Genomic DNA, 17,650 nt, shown 5'->3' with positions numbered 1-17,650 from the left:
CACTATAAATTCTAGGGTTCTCTCAAGTTACTTCTCACTTTAATGAAAGGTCTCCTTTTGTTTTTATAATTATTTTTTTATTAATAGTTTATATAATTATTATTCTTAAAAAATAAAGTAGTACGACGTTTTCTTTGTCAAAGCATTAGCATCACATGAATACGATTGCTTTACGAAAGAAAAGTCCTTTGCACTAATTGTCCTCTTATTACCTCCTTAAATGAACATAACACCACATAGTTTCCTTAATCACACTTCATTCCGTCTGTGATCAATACGTATTTGGGTTGCAATTATTCTATTTAGAGACGAATTTAAAATTTAAATTTAAAATTTAAATTTTATATTAAATTTAATTTTTTTTATATTTTAATTAATGTGAAGTTATTTGATTAAGTATATAAAATTAAGAATAATTAAAAATTATGATATAAAATAAATCATAATTATAGCTACATGACTATATTACATTTCAAGGTAAAATAAGTTTAAAGTTAAATTGATACGTAGTACTAAAATATAAAAATGTATATTTTTTTGAGATTGATTAATAAGAAAAGAGTATTACATACTTTAGAACGAAAAAAATTTAATTTTGTAATCATGAGTTCAGATTTTGATATTTGTCAAAATATTAGTAATAATTTTCACATATATATTAGTAAAATATTATGTGTTAACAATATTAAGGAAAGTTAAACTCATCATATTACGTAGCTCATTTCATCTATGCTCCTCCTACTTAGTAAGCAGCAAACAACTCTTTAGTCAATCATATGATATAGTTGCGTGAAAAAATTGTATAATATAGTTAGCTGAAATCGAGTTAAATACATATATTATCTTGATTTTTTAAAATATAATAAGTGACATTTTGTTCTTGAGTATTATTTAGACTATTTTTTTTATCATAACAATTTTCGAAAAGAAAGTTAGTAAGTTACTAATCTTTTAGGTTCGCTTTATGAAATGTTTATGTTTTCTTATAGTGATACATGGATTTTGCCACATATTAATAGTTTTGAGAATTAATCATTTAGTATTGTATCTCATAGAAAAATAATATTAAACAATTTTTATTAACTTTTATATAACTATTTTTCAGCTCATTTTTACTTATTTACTATATTAAAAATAAATGTCCGCTTTTACTTATATAGTTTGAAAAATGAATAGATAATTTATCACCTAGTTGCTATTTTCCCCTTATTATTAACTATTCTCATTTTTCAATGTATTTTATAAAGCATTGCATTTATTATATTTAAAGAGTAATATACTAAAATTGTCATTCTATAAAAATTATTTCTTAAAAATGTGTCAAGTCAATACTGAACAAGTAAAAATGAACGTATCTTGTAAGTATTTTAATATAGAGAAAACCAAAGTAAATAATACTCACTTCGTTCCTATTTATATATCGTCCTTACTAAAAATAGACGATCTTTAATATTTATCATTTCACAAAATTAATGCATAAATGACACTATTCTTCCTATTTTATCCTTGTGAGTTATTAGCCTTAAAAATATACATTTGACTAACATAGAAAAACTAAGTAAATAATTCATGTGCATTGGTTAAATTAATTAATTAAAATAAATTAATTCATGTTCATTGATTGAAAACTTGACTTCAAAAAATATTAAATAAGAATAGAATAATAAATTTACTTGGTTTTTTAATATACGTAAAATCTAAAATAGTGACATAAATAAGGACGTAGAAAATAGTATATAGTATCCAGCATGGTGGAGCAATATTTTGTTGTTATGGGTCTGAATTTGAAATAGAGAAAACTTATGAGCCTTGTACAGAAAATACGTTAAATTCAATGGCTACGAAAATGCTGAAATGTGTGTGTTCTTATGTAAAGCTAGAACCGTTTGGATTGATTTATAAGTTATTTTTAATTTTTTTTGAGTATTTAGTTGATTAACTTAAAATTATTTTGTATTAAAAATAACTTATAAATAAAATAAAAAAATTGGGCTGCAGGTATTTTTTTTAAAAACTTATAAAGAGTTTAACAGCTTAATCCAAACAGGCTCTTAGTTATAACTTTCCCCGCACCATTAGAAAACGGGAAAGTGAACATTCACCATCGATAAGGTAATCTCTGCATCAATTTCAATTTCAGTATCTGCAACGATAGATTGATAGCTTTGATCAATGATCTAGATCGCACGTATGTGTATTTCGTTTTCTAATATTATACTAATTTTGAGCTCTACAATTTGGTGATTGTGATCATTTTAGTGAATTGATTTACAGTATTCAGCTAGTCATGCTTATGGAGTATTAGAAGATTTCTTTGTATTTGATTTAAGTTGTATTCACGTATGTGTATTTGTTTTCTAATATGTTGATTTTGAACTGCAATTTGGTGATTTTCATCGTTATAGTGAGTTGATTTCTGCGCCTGCAACTTTTGAGCTGCTTATTTTCACAAGTAATGATCTGTTCCTTGTTTATTTCGAGTATTTGTGATTGGATTTAAGTTGTGTACACGGGCTGTGTAGAGATTATTTTACACTCTCATGTTGGCTAAGTCATGCTTATGGAGTATTAGACAATTTATGTGTATTTGATTTAAGTTGTATTCGCGTATGTGTATTTGTTTTCCAATATGCTGATTTTGAGCTCTGCAAATTGGTGATTATGCTCATTTTAGTGAATTGATTTCTGTGCCTGGAACTTTTGAGCTGTTTATTTTCACAAGTTTCCTTGTTTCTTTTGTGCATTTGGGATTTAGATTGTATACAGGTACTGTCTCGAGATTTTTTTTTTTTACAGTATCTCAGCTAGACATGCTTATGGAGGATTAGACAATTTCTTGTATGTGACTGTGTTACGTGATCTAGTAAAGTAAAAAAATCTTCATATTTTCTGTATATAATGCTACCATGTTTGGGTGTTTCTTTCTTCTTATTACCGGGTTAGAGTTGAGAAAATTTCAATATTCCCCTGTGATTCATTTTTCGTTTGAGTACGTAGTATTTTTGGGATTCTCAATGGTGAAATATTCAGGTATAGTGCAGACGTTTGAGGGACTATTCAATGTACTGGGTGTTTGAATTCAGGCAATGGTGTTTGGACTTTTCATCTTCAAACCTGTCTTTGTTGATTCCTAGAAACTGAAAAGTTTAGCTTGTACATGATTAGCTAATGACATCCAGAAAGCTAAGATTAATGAGTTAGAGGCTGAGGATTCTTTGTAATAACACTGAGTTTTGGGCCATTATTTTGGGGGTTCTCTGCATTTGTGAGTCCACATTTTTGCATTTCCTAGTACTCCTTCTGATTCTATAATATGTGAATTTTTTCTAGCATCTATGGGTTCAAGTCCTTGGCCATTCCTTTCATGTATACTTTAACGGCAAAGGATGCCATATAAATTCCATTTTGAGCTTAGGTCCGGGGGCAGTACTTTTGGCTCTTTTGTTGGCTGAATGCCTTAATAACATATCCTATGTTGTACTGTTGTATTCAGATTAAAGTCGGTGTTACATATCTATGTATAATACGTTAGGTATCTGCTTATTTTTTTAACAAGTCATTGCAGAAACATAGAATTGTGCGATATATAAGATGGAAGATTCCGAGGGAAGTAATCCATACACGAGTACACTGAAGAGACTGGCCAGCTATGATTATATCTCCAAAAATTATGGCTCATCTGGGATTGCTGGTGCAGTTTTTATTGCCATTATTATACCAATATTTCTCTCCATGTTACTTATGGGGAAGAAGAAGCCAAAACAGAGAGGGGTTCCGGTTCAAGTTGGTGGTGAGGCAGGTATTGCAATGCGCAATGCTAAATCAGCCAGATTAGTTGAAGTTCCCTGGGAAGGGGCTACAACTGTAGCAGCTCTATTTGAGCAGTCTTGTAAAAAACATTCCTCTGAGCGCTGTCTTGGAACTAGAAAACTAGTTAGCAGGGACTTCGTTACTGCAAGTGATGGAAGGAAGTTTGAGAAACTTCACTTGGGGGAGTATCAGTGGGAGTCTTATGGACAAGTATTTGATCGGGTTTGCAACTTTGCCTCTGGTCTTATTAATTTGGGTCATGATGTGGACACTCGTGCTGCTATCTTCGCAGAATCTCGTGCGGAGTGGCTCATTGCCTTTCAGGTATTCAAGTTGTATACTAAAATAGTCCCTTATTCTGTGTTCCTAATTCTTGTGAGATACAACAGTTTTCACGATGAAATTATTGTATTCAGGGATGCTTCCGGCAGAATATTACTGTTGTTACCATTTATGCTTCTTTGGGTGATGATGCACTTATATATTCACTCAATGAGGTGAGCCAGTTTTATTATTTACCCTATGTATGCATTTTTTCTTTGCTATTAGAGGCGTTATATGATGCGATGAGTTAATTCACTTGTGACCATTGACAGACTCAAGTATCTACCTTGATATGCGATGCCAAGCAACTGAAAAAATTGGATTCTATTAGTTCGAGCCTGAAAACCATCAAGAATGTCATCTATTTTGAGGATGATGAGACGGCAACAGATTCCACAAATATTGACAGCTGGAGGGTGTCATCTTTCTCAGAAGTTGAAAAGCTGGGTAGAAATAGTCCTATTCAGACAAGACTGCCTATCAAAGAAGATATTGGTGTGATCATGTATACAAGTGGCAGTACAGGCTTGCCTAAGGTCTGACCCCTACTTTCAATTGATCGATTTCTCCTGATGTACTGGAATCCAATATAAAAAATATAACCATTGTATGTCTCTTATAGACTATGGCTTCCCAGTGATCCACGCTTGTTTGTTATTAAGAGTTATGCTACCTGAAGCTGATAACATATGGGATTGTTGAATCCATTAAGCTTTGGTGTCAAAGCACTGATTATTTGTAAATTCAGAAAGTGTTATCCACGGTGAGATGTCATACCAAGACATAAAAAGAAAGAAAAATGAGTATTTCGGCTTTGGCATAGTGTCACTTAAACACACACATAGTGTAGATTGCACTGCTTCTTCCTCGACGTCTATCCCTCCACTGATGCTTGTTGTCTTTTTAAATTTTGGTTTAAACCAGCTGAATAATTGCGTGTTTTATCCCTTTTTATTAGGAAAAGAATACTGCTCTTAATTAATCTCTTTGTCTATGTTTTATAGGGTGTTATGATAACTCATGGCAACATTGTAGCCACTGCAGCTGCTGTTATGACTGTGATTCCAAAACTTGGAAGCAGTGATGTCTATTTGGCTTACCTTCCTTTAGCTCACGTTTTTGAGTTGGCTGCTGAGGTAACACCGTAATAACTTAGGAGAGTATCTTCTATTTGCTTCATTCATATTTTACCCTAGCAAATGATTATTGTAGTTCTAAGTGATTGTTGTGTTGCAGACGGTAATGGTGACTGCAGGTGCTTGTATTGGTTATGGCTCAGCCCTCACATTGACGGACACTTCTAACAAAGTCATGAAGGGGACCAAGGGAGATGCTACAGTTTTAAAACCTACTTTAATGGCAGCAGTTCCAGCCATTCTGGATCGTGTTCGGGATGGTGTTATGAAGAAGGTTTCCACTGACATTTCAGTCTTAAGATCCCAATGAGAAGATCATACATAGTTTGAGAGCACGGCTCCAAAAGATTCAACGTGGACTAACTGTTGTTTATATTTTTCGTGATGCTAGGTTGAGGAGAAAGCAGGTTCTGCCAAGAAACTTTTCCACATTGCCTTTAACCGTCGATTGTCTGCTATGGAAGGTAGCTGGTTTGGAGCTTGGGGTCTAGAGAAACAATTGTGGGATATCATTATATTTAAAAAGGTGAGGGCTGTGCTTGGAGGAGATATCCGTTTCATGCTTTGCGGCGGTGCTCCTCTATCAGGGGATACTCAAAGATTTATCAACATTTGTATGGGGTAATTCTTCTCACTCCTGATGATGGTCTTTATCCAATCTGTATATGTCCTCTTGCTTGGAAAGATCAATTTGTTTTTTTTCCTCAATATCTGCTCCTAGTATGGCTTGCCTGTGGTTAAGCTTCAAATCTGACAAGTATATTTGGTGTAAATATTTTTGTGACAACTTGCTTAGAGCTCCTATTGGTCAAGGGTATGGCTTGACAGAGACATTTGCTGGAGCTGCTTTTTCTGAGTGGGATGATCCTTCTGTTGGGCGTGTTGGTCCACCTCTTCCTTGTTGCTACATAAAGGTATGGTCACTTTATGGTAGCAAAATGGAAACATGTGATAAATGGATAGCCTGGTTTGGATATAGAGTTCATTTGAGAGCATCAACTGTGATCATTCATTTATGAAAGATCTTTATGAAACTATATTAGCAAGTTGTTCTGAATAGATATAAACTTTGGAAGTCTTTACAAAAGCTGAATATTTCACGTTAACTTCGTCTGTCAGTTTCTACCTTGTCCTTCCCTTTATATTTTTGACAATCCTATGATTTCCCCAGGTTTTCGTAGAATCTTTACTTTTAGTCTTCTAATACCAGCTTCTGTTGTATGCCATGAGAATGTGAGGATAATTTCATCAATCTTTGTCAAGGTTTCGGGCAATGTACATGTCTTTTAATTCTAAATCTAGAAGTTATCTGTGGTCTGTGGAAAGGAGAAAAAATAAACGCAGAACTGCAAATAATCCATGCAGTAAAGTTAATGGATCAGAGATGTGCAGGAAAACATTTCTGTTTATTAACCTCCTTTTTAAAATTTTTCTCTTCTTTCACAGCTTATGATTTCTCTAAGAAACAACAAAATCCCAAGAAGGAAAAGGCAAGACAAGAGAGGAACTAAATAGGGCATTGCATTTGCAGCCTCTCATACACCAAATTATTCATGTTTCTGTAAAACTCTCCACTGGGGCAGCGTACACCACTGTACATCTCCCACTTTAGTGGTCCCAATTGTCAGCTCTGCAAGGAGCCATCCTTTCAACCATTGACTCCAAAAGCCTTGTCTAGTCCCTTTATTGGAAGTTTTGAAATGATTAACTTCATCGCCTTCAGATCATTTTCCTCGGCTACCTTCAGTGCCTTCATTGTACTACCATCTTTCCTGCGATGTACGATTAACTCATAAGATACTGAAAAGTTACCTATTTACTACTTCTTGTTCTGTCCTAATTTATATGACACTCTTCTTATTTTGAAATGTCCAAAACCACTGATCGTATTTCACTAATAATGTTATTTATACAACTTTCACAAATTTCAAGATTCAATTAGATTTAAAATCCATCAACCTAACTTCTCAACCATTACTTTGATGCTTTTTGTTACTGTTATAGAAAGGTGCCGACGCCAACTTTTTTGGGACTGAGGCGTGGTGTAGTTGTACAAGAATCTAAATAATATCTTCACTTGTTAGACTGTTAAAAGACATATACTTCGCTGCCTACTTGAACCGGTGTTAGGTTTTTGTCCTTTCACTGTCTTTGAATCTGTCAGATGGCTTATAGTTTATGAGATCGATTATTATTTTCATGAGTTTCTCTGGAAATTTTCTTCTATAAATGTTTCAAATTTCAAATGTAGTCAGAGTGGTAATTTTCTTATCTGGAGACTTCCATGGAAGCCCTAGTTAAAGGAAATGGACAAAATGGATAAAGCTAGGTTCAATTAAACGTTATAGCAAGAGAAAAGGATAGTGGCTGTTCCCATTTCTTTCTTTTCTTGCCTGACACTGGTTAACTTACTAAATCCTGAGCTTCCTGGTTTTTGTGGTAGTGCATGTGGGATCTTACTTAAAACCTTGTGTTAAACCATGCAGCTTATTACTTGGGAAGAAGGAGGTTACAGAATAGTTGATAAGCCTATGCCACGGGGAGAAGTAGTTGTTGGTGGATGCAGCATTACTGCTGGTTACTTCAACAATGAGGACAAAACTAATGAGGTTTATAAGGTAGTGCTGTCTTATGAGCTTTTGCTCTTGCAAATAGAGGAATTTTGTACATTGACAATAATTTATGCTGCTATTATCTCTGATACAGGTTGATGAGAGAGGCATGCGCTGGTTCTACACTGGTGACATTGGAAGATTCCATCCCGATGGATGCATTGAAATTATTGATAGAAAGAAAGATATTGTTAAGCTTCAGCACGGGGAGTATATCTCACTTGGAAAGGTATTCACAATTTCTTTCTTACATGGAATTTGATGTTTTGCCTAGCAGTATAACTAATTCCTAGTAGATTGACTAATCACTAGTATAACAAATTAAGAAAAAGTATGAACTACTACTAGTAGATTCACCTCATCCTATGATTGGACACGTGATTTAGACTTTTGGCCACTTTTTTTTGGTCATGAAGCCTTTACAAAGCGGTGATGTAATTTTTTTTATATCATATTACGGGGCTTTTCTTTTCTGTTATTTTGAGCTCTTATATGATTTTTATTTTCCTCCTGTTTTCTCCTATTTATTTATCATCTTTAGTCTTGATTTTGGGCAATAACTTGGTAAATTGATGCTCAACGCACAGGTTGAGGCAGCACTTCTGTCTAGCAATTACGTGGAAAGCATCATGGCGTATGCAGACCCCTTCCATAATTATTGTGTAGCTTTAGTTGTCCCTTCACGCCCGGTGCTTGAGAAATGGGCCCAAGAAAATGGCATCCAGCACAAAGATTTTTCTGAACTGTGTGACAAAGCAGAATCAGTCAACGAGATCAAACAATCACTTTCAAAGGTTAGTTTCTTTTCAGTGAGTGTTACCAATTTATAATCATGTTCTATATTAATTTGTCAAACTAGTGGCCTTTCTTCATTCTGAAAGTTGTGGTATGAAGGATATATGAATGCTATCGTGACTGTGGGCAAAGGAAGATGATGGCATAATTGAGAAAAGTTAAAAAAACTAAAAGATAAACATGGTACACATTTCCTCCAAATTTTGGTGCAAAGCTCAAAGGCCTTTCCCCCATCCCTCCATGACAAAAGGGGTGAATAGTAATGTAAAATCAATTGCTGAATTTAAAAGGAAACATGAAAGACCAAAAATGTTGACGCGGGATGCTTTGTGCGCAGGGCAGGCCTTTTTATGAATGAGCGTAAATGCTAAAGAGAAAAGCAAAACTGGAAGAGAATCCAAGAAAATAAGCAAAAGTCAAAAGAATGAACATAAAAAAGGAAAAAAATTGAGTAGAGTTTTTCACTGGAAAAAAATTACCAACCGACCTTTACCTCCCTCTCACTTACATACCATCTTGCAGTCATTAGTGATTACCATTTCAGCCCTGACAATTAACCCCAAAGTCATAGACCCTGTCACAGTTGTTTACCTTGCCTTCTCCTCTGATAAATTGCCTTCTGGTGGAGTGTTTCATCTCCTTCCGCAGCCCAAGGCTCTTCTTTGTTTCTTGACTTTCTTTTTTCCATTTTGTTCTTCTGGGTAGGCGAGTAATGACCTTAACTGTCTTGTAGCAGCTGCTCAAGTGTCTCTTCTCATAATCTGAAAACCTCTATATCCTATTAGCTGCACGACTTCCTCTCATACACAAACACCGCTGCACTTATTGGCAGCAAAACTCTCCACACACTGGTCAACTCCATATGCAGTGCCAATTTAACTTGTAAAAGTTGCATTCATCCACCACAATCTCGTGACATGATCACATCCCACACCAATTTGACCTGGCTAACAGCCGTTAACACCACATGTGCTTTATTAATCTTAATTTTGTTGAAAGGTTTAATTTTGGCTTAATACATTGTCAGCCTCTTAAAGAAGTTGCCAGGGTATTCCGTTTAGACAATCGAACTAGTCATGTTCCAATTGAACATCTCAACTCCTAATAAAGTGTTCCAATTGGACAATTTTGGTTCAAAATTTGGAAAAACTTTTATGCATGTTTTTCAGGTAGCAAAAGCTGCAAGATTGGACAAGTTTGAGCTTCCTGCCAAGGTCAAGTTAATACCAGAGTCTTGGACTCCCGAATCTGGATTGGTAACTGCAGCTCTGAAATTGAAGCGGGAACCTCTGAAGGCTCGATATAAGAATGAGTTGGAAAAGCTGTATCAGTGAATCATTCTTCCTTGCCAAGTTACACTCCATTAAGCAGATTTGTGTGCCTGTTGGCAGTTAAACATTCCAAGATAAGCACAAGTTTTCCTGTTGCACATCTCTATCTCTTTTTTCTGTTGCGTTAATGTTAAAGCAGCTGTATGCAGTTTTCCACATGGTTGTCCTGTTGAGGAGTGAGGTGTAATAGATTTTGTACTCGCGTAAAAGGAAAAAATCGCCAGCTTCAGTTATTTCTTTGTTTGTTAATCATTTCTCAGACAGGTAAATAAAGTTAATTGTTTGTTTTCTCTCTAATAATTTCTTAATGTTGCACCTTCTAAAATCATTTCGATGATTAGCTTCTAATTTACTTTTTTCCCCTCTCTAATATATCTAGTTAAATGTATAAGTAAAACACATAGATTGATTTTATGCTTAGAAGTAGTTTTGAACATTGATCATAGAATGTGCGTCTACACTTGCTTTTCCTTTTCTTTTCTTTTTTGTCTGAAATGAAATACTTGGAATTATTACAAAAGGAATTTTTCTCACAAATGATGGGAGGATAGGATTGTAGGCAATATTTGCCATAAACTTAAGCGCTAACATATTAATTATATGACACTTGCTTTTCCTTGTTAGATATCTTAAATCGTTTTCTGTTTTCCCTATCAAACAAAGTAGGATCGATTAAATATTTTTCTCCTTTTATCACCAGGTCAAATAAGGAACAGTCGGCACTTTCCAAACAAAAGGACAGTAACAAAACTGTACCCTCTTTGGAACAATGTTATATTACGTGAGGACATTCTAAGAATGAGAAAGCTAAAGTACCAAAATAACTACTAATACACTAAACCGCCAAGACTCAAAGTAGTATATATATAGATATGAAAGAATAGAGGAAGTTAATCTCTCTATTTATTATATCTATCCAATATACGAGGGTGTTGTGAATAACTACAGTACAGTTGAAATTGGAAATTATCATCTTAAGAATACATCGTGTGAAAGTTTAAATAAAGCAAGGGCGGAAAAAAAAGAATGAAGAAGAGAAGACGATCAACAAGTTTTGGTATTTGCAGCATAAATGCTGAACTATGCTCTACAGAGCAGCTGATGACCTGTTTTTGTTGTTGCTTGTGCTCTGAGAGTGTACATCACAGACAGCAGAGAAGAGTTTGTGCACTACTTGTTTAGATTTGTTTCACCGGTCGGTTATTTTTGCTCAATGTACCATGATATTAGAATCCTGATGTAAGAGATTTGCATCATTTTTCTTCAGTCGAAGTTGGGCTTGATAAGGTTGGTACTGTTGGAATAGATGGGCGTAGGAGAAGGTATAATGATGGACCCAAAAAAGGTATCACCGACAAAGGAAGAAGCCAAGATCCTTTGTCATACCTTGTGAGATATAACTGTGTCATTAAATCAATTCGTTTTGCATAGAGTGGGAATTACACTTCTATGAGCAGGAACTTACCACTTTCGAGCAGTCATGTCATTGTAAATCCAGAAGGGTGCAAATGCTGACAGTAAACTGAAATCAATCGACATCACATGGATCTGCAGATAAATCAAGTATATGTCAGGTTTATATAGGTCAAATGCAAGGTATGCACAATTGACACAAACAGTTCTAGATTCTAATAAATGTTTTTGCCATGGTACGAGCTAGTTAGATTCTCGAATCAGCTTTTAGCCAGATAAGGATTTACACAGGGGCTAAACTAGTGATAAAATGGTCACGAGTAGCTTAAAGGAGCAATCGACACCCCAAATGCATGAATGGCTCCCTATGACTGACCAGTGTTAACTGCCTGCAACGGTATCCTTCCCCATTCCAGTTATCTTTGCTTTTATTTCAATGAAAAACTTGAAGAAGAATCACCAACCTAATTGACAGAGAACAAGGGAAAGCCTCACTGAAAGATCCATCCACCTTCCGTGTGATGCAGATCTATAGAGACTCCAAATCCAACTTCCTTTGTTAAATCGTGAGAGATTTATATTTTTTAGAACTATAATCAATCTCTCCAACCACTCCTCATCCCCAAAGAAAAGGAAAGTCGAGTGAAAAAATAAACTTTAGATTTTAAATCAACAAAAAGACCCCTAGTATAAGTTGAAACATTTTACTGAACTAATTTCTTTCATATCTGGTGAAATGTTGAAGCAATTCTCTTAGTTATCACACAGATCGCCTTCTGGAGACCAGTTGACTGATCGTTCTTTTGAATGTCACAAGCTTTACCAGTTATTGCAGGAAACTGAAGGTAGCACTATAATCTGATCATTACTCCAAAGATTAACAATACCACATTGATTCAACTACTAAATTTATGGTAACATGATAAAGAATGTTGCATCACATTCATATGAATATACACATGCAAAGAGAAACTTACGAATCTGCTCTCTCTGAAATATTGGTAAAATTCCTTCCAGACATCTCCATTTGATAAACCTGCATAGAATATTATCCCTAGCCCTGCAGCCATTGTGATCTGAAGTATCATTAGTTAGGAGAGAGGAAAATAGGTCAACCATCAGTTTTAAGCACTTCAGATCCGTTTTGTAAAGCTTGTAACCTTCTACTCGAGACTATAAAACATACAATTCAGTGCCATTTAGGCTGCCAGATTTCACTCCCCTTTTGTGCTTACTTCCGATGTGATTTGGTTGTAAGAAGATTTTTAACATTCTTATAAATAACAAAATTTATGTCCCATATTCCTTGGCATGAGATAGATCGAAGGTTAGATATTCTTACTCTATTTCACACATACTTGTCCATCTCATGATATCTCCATGATAAATAGAAGAAGAGAAGCTCTTTAGGTGTCAAATGAAAGAATCCCTTACCCCTGCAGTTAGCTTTGATTCGAGCAAATTCAGAGGCAACCTTTGAAGCTCAGTTTCTTCAACAGGTGGAGGTGGTGGTTTCCAGAGAGCAAAATAAGGAATGAGAACATATGCACCACCAAAGCATGAAAGTACAAGAAAAGGCCAAACGGGAATGCTGCCTTTTGAACTGCAGAAACAAAGGTTCAATATCAGATAACTGAATCTTTTCAGTCCAAACAAGAAAATTTGGACAATTTTGAATGTGGTATTATTCTAGAATGTTTGAATTGCACTTGATCATTCCAAGCAACTTAATGTCATATTATATATAGAACCAAACTAGTAAAATCAAGAACAATACAACAATTCTGGATCTTTAGTCTCCTCGTTACCGAAGAGGAGAATGTGATGTGACTTCTCAATTCCTTTTCCTGTGGCTTAGTATTGATGACATCTAGAAAAAGTGACCTTAAGCGAGGGTGCCTAAAAAGTTACCTTCTAGCGGTAGGAAGGAGCAGCATACTGTAAACTAATGGCCACAAACCCATGATGTACCAAAGTCCCACTAGCACTTCATTCATCTGGAAGCCATCATCTCCTTTCAAATTAAGGAGTTTTTTTAAGAAATACATGTCTGTCAACTGCAATTATAAGGTTAAAAAGGACTAAGAAAAACACAACACAAAGTGCAGAAGAGAGTGAAGCAAATAAGTATCATGTTCATAAAGAAGTACTCATGACAAGCATTTTGTCATAATATGCTATTTCAATCACTTCTAGCACACTCAAGAACTATTTGCTTGGAATTGACTCTTTCAGGACACTTAAGGGTGTGTTTGATATGGATCTGGGGATGTTTTCCAACTTTCTCATATTTGGTTGGTCGAAATATTTTAGACATGAGTTCCCTCGTAGATTAGAAAAAGCAAGTTCCATAAATGATCTTTTGAGCTCATTGTCTCCTTCCCAATCTCCAACGACCCCCAACCCCCGCCCCTTAACCTGTCATTCCCAAACTCCCACTCACCATAGCGTTTTCCTAAGATTACATTGTAAAGATTTTTGGGATAACATATTTTTCCTACTGTACCACTGAAATATAAGTAAGAAATTCACTAATTTTCCAAGAAAACATTCTCCTTCCTATCAAACACACCCTAAATATGTGATGTCTTAAATGCTTTGAATCACAAACCAGTGTCCATGTAAATAACTAAAACTATGCAAAGAAGATGAGAAACCATAAAAAAGAGAATATTTAGCAGCAAAATATGATGTGATACCGGTGTCTGGTTAGGAGCAAGGAAGAAAACATAGTACATGAGTCCAGACCACAAGCCAAACAGCACAAACGACGTCGTCCAATCCCATTGGTCTCCATTATTGTTTCCACCAACAAGCTCATCCTCCTCTGTAGTACCATCTACATCTTTTTCCATTGATGGGTCTTCTTGATTTTGAAGGTTTAGTGAACTATGACATACATAAAGACGACCCTTTTCCCCAAATCCTGAGATTGAGTTGTTGAAAAGCTGAGTCTTGGGTGGATTCTTGATTTTTGCACTGTTTGGAAATGAAATTCTAGTGGCAACTTTCTGATTTCTAAGAAATAGTAAGGAAGAGAAGTTAGAGGAGATGAGGCTGGAATTAGCTAACATGTTGAGAGTATTAAGGAAAATGCAGCAATACTACTTGGAAGGACCAAAATAACCGAAAATATCTCAGCAATGTGTTCAAAGGAATATCACAAACGGATGCAAATAAGTCCATTGTACATAAGATAACAAAAAAATAATTAAACAATGGCAATACAAGAGGTCTTATATTTCAGGGAAAATTAAATAAAATGTTCATTAATTTAAAATTCCTTGTTCAAAATAACTAAATTACAATCAATTATTACTAAAACTAGATATTCCCCCAACTTTAATTACAGAAGACAAAGTGCGTTTTTGGATGAAAAAAAGAACACTTTGTAACCAAAAAGGAAAACTAGTATCTACCCCCTTACTTTCATATTCACCATTCACCATGTTTTTAATCGCTAATTTATATTTACTGTTTGATATCATCGGAGTATATATATAATTTGACTGTATCAAAGAGAAGTAGAAAACATTACTCAGTTACTCTTTAATACCATTAGAGTATATATATAATAAAAAATATTTCAATGAAAAGTATTTAATTACTGTTTGATACAATTAAAGCATATACATATCAATGGTATCAAAGATGAATAAGTAGTAGTTAAGTAAATAAAACAAGGGGGAGACGGTAAATAGTTGGAAAAACTACAGAATCCAGCAAACATTAATACATATTTTAATTAAATAACTATAGTTTACTTTTTTAAAACTATATGGATACACTTTTATTATTAATAGCAAAATTAATTAATATTCCACAATAAAAATTTATTTCAATTTATATATTAATAATCATAAATTTTTTAAAAAAATCCTGCACGCCTAATAATTAAGACTCCGTTTTCAACACAATTTGTTTCCCTATGTTTTGCTATTCTCCCTTCAAGATGTTTTCTCTTTCTTCACCAGCATTACACAGATTTTCTTTTCAATTTTTTCCCCAAATTTTCATCATCTCAAATAGGATTTTTTGCACGATTTTAGGAGTGAGTTCAGTAATTCATATTCATCAGGTATCTTCTACTTCCATAGTATCATTTAATTCCATTTTTTACTCGCTTTTATGAAGTTTATCATTGTATACATATTCACGTTTCTTCTAATTTCATAGGATTTTGGGGGGTTTGATTGAGACACTCATGTATCCATTAAAATGGTAGAAATCAACTCTTTTAAGAGAGTTACATGAGGTATAGATTTATTTGATGATTGTTGAACGAAATACCATTTTTTAATTTGGGTATTACTTAAATACAAGCCAAAATTTCAAGCTCTCTTGCTGCATTGGAGGATAAAAGAAGAACAAAGAAAGCTAATAATCCTATAACTTGGAATTTTATGGATGAAACTGAATCCGTAAAATCCACAAAGAGGAAAGAAGATTCAAATTCTTTAGACATGCAAAATAATCTCAAAAAAAAGAAGAAAGGTCAACAATGTGGATCCCCATAGCAATGAAGAAATTGTTACGGAGCAGCAATAATTGGAGGAGCAAGAGACCGAGGTTTTTTCAAGCATACTTTAATTTATTTACTTTTTTAGAAATTTTTCAGTGTCATATTGATATAAATCTGAATACAATTTTGATTATTTTTTTTGTGCCAGGTTTATGGGTTTTTATGTGTGCCATTTTGATAAAAATTTGAGTATCATTGAATACAATACCAAAAAGTGTAATTTATATGATTAATGTACATGTAATAATCTGATATACTTATACTTTAACATGATTGGTATACTAACACTTTAACATATTTATTATACTAATACTTTAATTTGTTTGGTATACTAATACTTAAACTTGCTTGATATTTTTGATTCATTAACATGTTTGATATTTATGATACTGATATTCCTACACCTTAACATATATACTTTAACATGTTAGTTATACTAATAATAATACTTCAACATGTTTGATATTCTGATACTTTAACTTTTTGATACAACTAATGCTTTAATTTGTTTGTTATACTAATATTTTAACAAGTTTGATATTACGATACTTTAACTTGTTTATACTGATATATTTTATACTTTAACATGTGTCTTATACTAATACATTAGCATATAAGTGGATAATTGAATTCAAAGTATTTCTTAATACAAATTGTTTACATATATATTAGTATCCACAAGCGCAATTCATTAAGTTATGCAATGCTTTTGTACCAAATTGATATTAGAATTATCATTATAAATGTACAAGTAACACATCTCCCCGTTTGTAGGAAATCAAATTTTATATAGTGAATCGTCCGATTGAAGCACCGCATATGCAGATATACGCAAACCACAACATAGTTCAAGATCTGAAGGATAAACTTATCACTGTCCAGTTCAATAAATTCAATAATACATGCTTTGGCGTATATACACAGTTGCATGAGTGTCACGTGCAAAATCAAATCTTTAGGTGCTTAATGGTTTGCGAATTGGAGGACAATTCCTCAGATGCACTGTTGTTTCGTATAAATCACAATACAATTATGCTTGCCATGGTTATGCGCTCTATTATGGGAGTATGCTGCAAAAAAAGATTGATGATGGGGCTGTTAGCGACAACGAAGCACCACAAAAAATCAACAAGTCGCCATGCACTGGAACTAACAACATGGAATTTGTCATGATCAACTAGTAGCATGTATAAGCCTTTTTGTTTTGAAACCAATAATTTTATATTTTGGATACTATGCTTTGATAGTTTTTACTTTAAGATAAGACATGTAACAATTTAATTACATTTTGGGGTAATTTTCATTTGAATACAGTCTTGATGATGTCATCTTATTCAATCTTTTTGTCAAAGTTCAAGTACTTAATTGATTAATCAGTGACAATTAAATTAAATTTTAGACTGAATTGATTTGAAAAAAGAATTGAATCATGTCTATTTGGTATTTTACATAAACGTATTAATGTATATTATTATTAAAAATATACAGTCATGCTATACACAAGTATAACTAAGGTTAGTATACACGTATTAAATTAAAAAATAAGTCATATTTTTTTTATTTATACTTTACATGAATGCAATAATGTATGGTATTATTATAAATATACATTCATGGTATATGTAATCTAAAAATTAGTATACGTGTATTAAATTAAAAAAAGCTTCAACAAATCTAGTATCTAAGTATGCAAATGAGTACATAAGC

The 17,650-nt window shown here is 33.6% G+C and overlaps 2 protein-coding genes across 3 annotated transcripts; one reads left to right on the top strand and one right to left on the bottom strand.

Annotated features, from left to right (window-relative positions):
• The first annotated feature begins 2,006 nt into the window (after positions 1 to 2,006).
• LOC129892068 (long chain acyl-CoA synthetase 8-like) lies at positions 2,007 to 10,308 on the top strand. Of its 2 annotated transcripts, none has more exons than XM_055967605.1 (12): positions 2,007 to 2,112; positions 3,566 to 4,134; positions 4,227 to 4,307; positions 4,407 to 4,670; positions 5,139 to 5,270; positions 5,371 to 5,544; positions 5,662 to 5,891; positions 6,067 to 6,184; positions 7,757 to 7,888; positions 7,977 to 8,111; positions 8,470 to 8,676; positions 9,847 to 10,308. In XM_055967605.1, the coding sequence occupies exons 2-12, from the start codon at positions 3,592 to 3,594 to the stop codon at positions 10,009 to 10,011; spliced, it is 2,181 nt and encodes a 726-aa protein (XP_055823580.1). In that variant the 5' UTR covers positions 2,007 to 2,112; positions 3,566 to 3,591; the 3' UTR covers positions 10,012 to 10,308. The 2 variants fall into 2 exon arrangements, with proteins under 2 accessions (XP_055823580.1, XP_055823581.1); XM_055967606.1 differs by having other exon boundaries at positions 2,106 to 2,188.
• Positions 10,309 to 10,857: 549 nt separating this feature from the next.
• LOC129892069 (uncharacterized) lies at positions 10,858 to 14,604 on the bottom strand. The gene is made up of 6 exons (XM_055967607.1): positions 14,121 to 14,604; positions 13,333 to 13,478; positions 12,856 to 13,024; positions 12,399 to 12,497; positions 11,474 to 11,556; positions 10,858 to 11,394 (listed from the first exon to the last, which is right to left on the bottom strand). The coding sequence occupies exons 1-6, from the start codon at positions 14,493 to 14,495 to the stop codon at positions 11,262 to 11,264; spliced, it is 1,005 nt and encodes a 334-aa protein (XP_055823582.1). The 5' UTR covers positions 14,496 to 14,604; the 3' UTR covers positions 10,858 to 11,261.
• Between the last annotated feature and the right edge of the window lie 3,046 nt (positions 14,605 to 17,650).

This window comes from Solanum dulcamara, chromosome 6, assembly GCF_947179165.1.
Source record: "Solanum dulcamara chromosome 6, daSolDulc1.2, whole genome shotgun sequence".
Lineage (NCBI taxonomy): Eukaryota > Viridiplantae > Streptophyta > Magnoliopsida > Solanales > Solanaceae > Solanum > Solanum dulcamara.
Note: the sequence above shows the minus strand (reverse complement) of the source record. Positions and strands in the feature narration are given on the sequence as shown.